Raw genomic sequence first — 7,369 nt, forward strand, 5'->3', positions numbered from 1 at the left:
TATTGGCTCATGATTGTTTTGTTCTAATGAAGTTACATCCAAAGAATACGTTGACTGTCCCCCTTGCAAAAGATTGGCAAGTGCCAATTTTCACATGAGAATATTTGTACATTTTATCCTTTTATTTATCTTTATACATCTACATGCAGACTGGGGGTTTATGTGAAGTGATGTATTATTATTTTATTGGTGTTATTCCATCACAAAGTCAATAAACATTACATCAATCACATGCTTTGTCTTTACTCCAATACAATTTCTTGTCATTGCATTGATTTTTGCACCAACAAGGTGTTTTGAGAATATGGGATTGCACAACCTGGCTGGCCTAACTGACGCATTTCTTTAGCACAATTATATGTGTGAAATATTGGCCCTGAAATGGCCAAACAGCTTGGTTACAGTTTCAAAATGTGCAAATCAGCAGAGGTGAGATGCAGGTAATTTGGAAATTGCGCAATGTAGCGAATATCACCGAGCCCCATCTTAACACAGAGAGTCACCGCTTCAGCCAGCTGACTGTTTGCACATCAGGAGAAATGTTTGTGCAGGTCCTCGGAATTGCAACACATCCTGTTTCCATCTCCTGGAATTGGCTAGTGTTTTGGATCAATAGTTCTTTGATAATCGTAAGACCTTAAAAATGCCAAGATGATTTGTATCTATCCAATTTGTCGTTCCAAATAAAACAAGACTTATTTCTTTGCATAGTTTCAGCTCTTGTTCTACAATGTACACAAGAATGTCCTATCCTCGTGCAATCTGAAGTTTATTTAGTATCATGAGTAGGCTTACATGCAATGAAGTTACTGTGAAAATTCCCTAGTCGCCACACTCCAGCACCTGTTCGGGTACAATGAGGGAGAATTTAGCATGGCCAATGCACCTAACCAGCATGTCTTTTGAACCATGGGAGGAACCTGGAGCACCCGGAGGAAACCCATGCATACTCGGGAGGATGTGCAGACTCCACACAGATAGTGACCCAAGCTGGGAGTTGAACACGGGTCCCTGGTGCTGTAAGGCAGCAGAGCTAACTATTGTGCCACCATGCCACACATCCATCCATTGCATCCATGAGCTGTTTCATCCCTGGGAATGGGTACAGCTCTTTCTGGCTAAAGCTGTTACTTCTTGAGGAATGAAGGCGAACATGTCACCTTTGCCAATCCATCCCTCCCAGGGTTCCTTGGGCACTGTCCACTTGCTCCTTTGGGTTTGACATTGCACAACAGAATCTTCTAATTAACAACAAGTTGGCAAACACCCCCATCATGAGTGGCAGATTTTGCATCAGGAGAAAACAAAGGTACTGCTGGGAAAATAATTCCCTATACCCTCTGAGCTACTGCTTCATCTGCCAATAGAATATCTCAAACGGGAAGCTTGAAGAAGTCCACACGGGGTCCCACTAACATGACACTTTTTGGGAGATTTGTCAGCAAGTGCACATTGAAGGTCAGAACTGGTCACATCCCTGCTGACAAATTAATATATCAACGCACCACACTCACTAACTCATCAGGAGAAATTATTCTTGTAGCGGGCGCATGACCACCATCCAATGATTAAATAAATATCTGAAAGTAACCTGCTTAAACATAGCAGGCCGCAGAACAAGAGTCACGTGTACCATTCGGAGGCCTTTCCAGTATTTTCTCTCAGCCAGTGATCTCAGGGGCGTTGCTACGTAACTTGGCAGCTGAATAGATAATAGCTGCTCATGTGGCACAGCTGTACACCATGGAAACCCCACATAGAATTCCTCATTTGCGAGTGAGAGCCACAATTCAGTTAACTAGCTGACAACCTAAATGCAGCACATAAGATCCAGGAAAAATCCCTAAATAATGCAAAATGTAGCAAGTTCATAAAGACTGGCTTAACACCTCAAACTGTCCTTCCCTCCTCCAGTACCCTTGATGTTTCATAAGGTATTCATTATACATCTTGTCCTCATACTCACATTGGGTATTTCACAACCAGGTTGGCAGCACAAGCCATGTCAATAAGATCCATTACATTTGATGGTATTCGGCATTGCAGCTCATGTGGGAGAACCCACACAGCAGCAATGTGGAAACAGCTACCAGTCACATTCCATTCGACCCCTTTGCCTCTGACAATCACCTCACTTCAGTGACAGAAAAACCCAGGAATCAGTCCATTTTGGTTTGTATTTTCCACACCATAATCCAATGGGCATCAGTTATAAGTTTGGGGGAGCTCATATATCGAGAGTTGGAAGCAAAAGAGAACAGGAAGTAGAAGAGATAAGGAATCAGGAAGTAAGAGAGAACAGGAAGAGGAGAAAGATAGAGAAAGAAGGAAGTAGGAAGATAGAGAGAGCAGGAAGTAGAAAGGTAGAGAGAGCAGGAAAGAGGGAGTAAGAGAGGAATCAGGAAGTAGGGGAGAGCAGAAAGGAGAAGAGAACAGGAAGCAAGAGAGAGCAGGAAGCAGGAGAGAGCAGGAATCAGTAAGGAGCTGAAATCAGGAATAGAAGAGAGCAGGAAACTGGAGAGCACAAGAAGTTGCTGAGAGCAGGAAGTATGAATTAGAAGAGAGCTGCAAACAGGAAGTCAGAGAGTGCAGGAAGTAGGAGTGAGAATTCATCAAGCTTTCTGCCTGATGCTTGAGAATGGTTAAGACTCATCTAAAAACACCTGCAACAAGGCCTGGGGTTCTATCTCTGCCCCATTGCCCCCCACATAGGATTACATAGAATATACAGCACAGAGACCATTCAGCCCATCAAGGATATGTCAGCGTTTTTGCACCAGTTGAGCCTTTTCCCCCTTTTCTAATCTAAATATGTCTCTTTTCCCTTCTTCTTCATTGTTTCCACTTGAAAGCATCTACTATTTGCTTCAACCATTCCCTGAGATAGCAAGTTCCATATTCTCATTGCTTTTTGGGTGAAGTTGTTTCTTGTGTATTCTTCTTTTACCACACTAATGTCAAGGGTGAAACTTCACCAGCTGTATTTGTTCCTTGTTCATCTTTTTCAGCAAGAAACAAAGAAGGGTGAATTTTACCATCCTGCGCGCTATGGGAATCGGACCATGGAAAGGTCCGATGACCTCGGGCGGGATTATCTAGTTTTGGGACGAGTGAGGCTGGAAAATTCTGCCCATTGTAACATTGCGCTCATTTTTAACTTAATTTTTACTTTAACATCAGTTATATTGTACATAGCAATACGTTCATTCCAAGGCATTCTGAAATTCTTCCATTCATTCCTGTTGGAATTAGAGTTTATTTTGACCACCTGGCACTGGGAAAAGAAGTGATTTCGCAATAGTAAAAATTCTCATTAAAATGCGATGATAAACGTAATTATCAAACCAGTTTCCCCATTCGTTACGCTCTACCTCACTTCATCAGGGATTATCTTTGTTACAATTCCTCACATCCGGAGAAATTCCAGAATGAGCCAACTCTTTCTGGTGAGTCACAGAATTCTGGCTATAAATAGGGCAAGTGAGCAGCAACAGATCAGTCAGAGACTGAACGAGCACAACAGCAAGAAGATAAAGATCACCAAACAAGTAAACCAACATGAACAGCAAAGGTACTCTCGCCGTTCTTACTGCCCTGGCACTGTGTGTGTTATACATACAAGGTAAGAAATATCTAATTTCATACTGTGTTTATACAGCTGAATAATCAAATGGTCCTTTATCTCATGCAGGTGGGATGCCAATTTGCAGCAGAAGGAATTCTTATCACTATTTAGTGAAATATATCAGCATTGTTCAATACTGAACACTATCTGTTACGACTCTTTAGCCAGCAGAGTTCAGGGGAGTTGGGAGGATATGTAATTTGAATTAATGGTATAAATTTTACCCCAGGCTTTGGGACACAAATATCAGGTTGAATGGCAGATCCCAAGCCAGCATTTGCAAGCAGTGAGACCGGTCTGGCAATTCTACTTCAGGTACCCTCCTAACTGGCCTCTCAATTAATCCAATGGATAGCCAGCAGCTCTGAAGACATAGGAGTGCCATCAGGAAAGATGAGCATTGCTGAGTCAAGCAGGAGACCTTGAGGCCCTGTAAAATAGGTTGTGCCCCTTGGGGCAGGTGTATCAAATTTAAAATTGAGGGGAAGGGGCTGGTGCGAGAGCAATAAGCCCTCTGGCATAAAGGGGAACCACTCTTAGGGGGCTCATTGGATCTGCAGGGACTGCCATTCATGCCCACAATCCCCTCTTCGACTATTGAGCCCTGACTCTCACGGCTTCCTGGGCAGTCATAGGGAGACTGCCTCCATGAATCAGATGACCTCCTCCCCATCGGCAAAATGCCAGCGGCTGTAAATTGGCCCATAATTGGACCATTATTATGCCAATTGGCATCTTGGCTCACTGGAGCAGATAGATAATTTGCCTCACAAATGCACCACTTGCCAGCTGCTGGGAAACATCCCCAGCGATGGTATAGTGACAGGGGGCCATTCTGGCCTGACTCACTGCTATCTCACCATTCACTGCCTCTGTTTCCTCTACCAATGTGTGAGCATCAAAAGAATTGTAAAATTGATGGAAATTACTCAGATAATTTTGACAATGGAAAGATTCAAAACTCTTTATTCTTTCTTCAATTAATTTGAGTGTCACCAACTATTACAACAGGTATGCAAGCTCTCCTATCGCCCCACAATGTTGCTTGCTGAGGTTCCTGTTTGTCTGCCTGGTATCAAAGGTGACTGTCAGGGAAATGATTATAGAGAACAGCTTGTATTTTCATCCCAGTAGAAAATATTGGATGCAAGAAAAAAGAGTCACCAACTGCACATCTGAAAATCAATCTATTTGTTTTATTTGCAGCTGCATCGATTGGAGAAACAAGAATGAACCTCCGCTGTCAGTGTATTAAAACACATTCAAGATTCATCCACCCTAAGTTCATAAACAATGTTGAAATTATACCAAAAGGACCTCACTGTGCGAACACTGAAATTATGTAAGTTAATAGATTCTCTTCAGTTTTCCGTATTGAAGAAAATCAGCAATTATCCCAGATTTAAATAAGGGTTGAAGCCTCTCACAGAGAGGGTATATGGCTAACAATTTGAAATAAATGTAATTCTTTATCTCTTCCAGCATCACCCTCAAAAACACAGATCGTGTGTGTCTGCAGCCTGAAGCTGCTTGGGTGAAGAAATTCATTGACAGGATGATCAAAAAGTAAGTTGCATTCTGAGCATAGGGAGAAGGACACGATTTCTTTTTTCACTATACTTTTATTTAGATTCCTACATTGTGTCTGATCACAATAATGTAATTCTGTCCAGTCAGGTGTGGTATATGTCAGGCACATTGACAGCCTTCTCTATGTTTACTCTAACACAACCTCTTGACGTTCTTGACAAACTGATGAACTGAAAAACTAGGCCCCAATATCTCAGTGAGTCAGTACACCTTGTGACTTGGCATTGAGCAGGAAGACACCAGAGATTATCTTAGGCCTCTGCTGGGTTAGGTATGAAGAGCTAGAAACTCCCGGCTTGTCTACATACACCTAAATCTTCTCAAGGAAAGAAATCTGCACACTTCCTGATCCTTATCACTGTTCACTGATAGCCTCAACTACTGTGAGTAATTTTGAAATGGGCTAAAGATAGATTCAGGATGGGAAATAACAGCCTCACAGTCAAACAGCTCACAAACACTCCAAACATAGCCACTGAAAGAGATGCATTTGAAATTATAGCCCCCACAGAACAAGATTGTAAACATACTGCTGAGCTGAGACTGTAGTTGTTGAATACATTAGCAGAAGACATCTCCCTTCAGGATGGTCTTCGATCTACATGTTTAATATTCTGATTTTATTAAATATCTAATACTTCATTTAACTTCAAGTCAATGCTGTCAATATGTTCAACCAATTTCAGACATGATATAATGACTTTTAAAGCATTTTGTCTTTCATAAATATCCATGTCTGACATAAACATTCATTTAATTTCCTCATTCTCGCATTTTCCATAGTTCCAAGAAGATGAATTGATCTCACTGAAGGAAAAGAAACTCAATTCTAGAGACCAGAAAGCACGAGGAGAAAGTTGGGATTTTACACCTCCCTGTGTGGCTTGATGCAGAGCCACCACAGTCGCTGGAGCTTAACTTCACATTCACTGTTGAAAACATCTGTGTTTATTTAGCTACTTGTAGCTGGAACATTGAAGCATGAACACTTCCTTATTTAATTAGCCTACAGCCCAGGTACTTACGTAACCTGTCAATGAGTATGAACTATCGGAGAGATTGATTCTAAGCTCTTTTGAATCATTATTATAAATTGTTGTTCAACCAAATCCTTAACATTTGCTGCTGTGTAGCAGTGTTACAGGATGCAGATACTCAATGGTATATTGTTTGGTATGACAAATTGTCAATAATGTGTTTGTTCTTTGAACTCAGTGCTATTTCTATTTTACTATCCAGATATCTCTTAGGGTAGTTGATTTTATTTATTATTTCCAAGAACTGTATTGCATAAATTGAATAATTAAAATGTCTACATACAATTAATTCGTAAATGTTTTTCTAATAAGAATTGGTCTGAAGCTTTTTTCTTTAATTTATTATTATAACTCTGTGTATTGGAAAGCTTGTGGCTGACCTTGTTTGATTGATTAAAATAAATATTTTAAAATATATTCTGAATTGTTTTGCCTGTTGCGAGATTGTCCTATACTTACTAAATAAGGTGAAAGTATGGCATCAAGCTTAAAACATGCAGCTGTCATGATTATTGCTGAGCTGGCATCAAGCTTTCTTTTAATGGCCTTTACCTGTGGTGCCTTTAAAAAATAAGTGTTGTATCCACTGGTGGTCTATAGGGGGGCAGGACATGCAAGTATTGCCCATTGGTATTCCCAGTGGTAGCTTTGACAGATGTAAAACTGATTTGAGGAGATGATCTACTCTGAAACTTCAGTGTAGGGTGGCATAGTGGCACAGTGGATAGCACTGCTGCCTCACAGCACCAAAGACCTGGGTTCAATCCCCGCTTGGGTTATACCTGTGTGGAGCTTGCATGATCCCCACCCCCATGGCTGTGTGAGTTTCCTCCCACAGTCCAGAAATGTGCAGGTTAGGCTGACTGGCCATGCTAAATTGACCTTTACTGGTAAATTAGCAGGGTAAATACATGGGGTTATGGGGATAGGGCCTGGGTGGGATTGTTGTCAGTGCAGGCTAAATGGGCTGAATGGCCTCCTTCTGCACTGTAGGGATTCTATGATTCTGTGAAAAATGCAGCAGGACAAATTTCCTCTGCCTTTTCCGAATATTAGTAGGGATCTTCATTCAGAAAGGAAATTTGGGTAGAAATGGTTTCTGCCATTTCTGTGCCTA

The 7,369-nt window shown here is 41.3% G+C and overlaps 1 protein-coding gene across 1 annotated transcript; it reads left to right on the plus strand.

Annotated features, from left to right (window-relative positions):
- The first annotated feature begins 3,517 nt into the window (after positions 1 to 3,517).
- LOC145346145 (interleukin-8-like) lies at positions 3,518 to 6,672 on the plus strand. Its single transcript, XM_080193503.1, has 4 exons — positions 3,518 to 3,622; positions 4,832 to 4,967; positions 5,108 to 5,191; positions 5,999 to 6,672. Exons 1-4 carry the CDS (start codon positions 3,559 to 3,561, stop codon positions 6,015 to 6,017), a joined length of 303 nt encoding a protein of 100 aa, XP_080049629.1. The 5' UTR covers positions 3,518 to 3,558; the 3' UTR covers positions 6,018 to 6,672.
- The last annotated feature ends 697 nt before the right edge of the window (positions 6,673 to 7,369 follow it).

This window comes from Carcharhinus amblyrhynchos, chromosome 1 (assembly GCF_965287045.1).
Source record: "Carcharhinus amblyrhynchos chromosome 1, sCarAmb.v2.hapA, whole genome shotgun sequence".
NCBI classification, from domain to species: domain Eukaryota; kingdom Metazoa; phylum Chordata; class Chondrichthyes; order Carcharhiniformes; family Carcharhinidae; genus Carcharhinus; species Carcharhinus amblyrhynchos.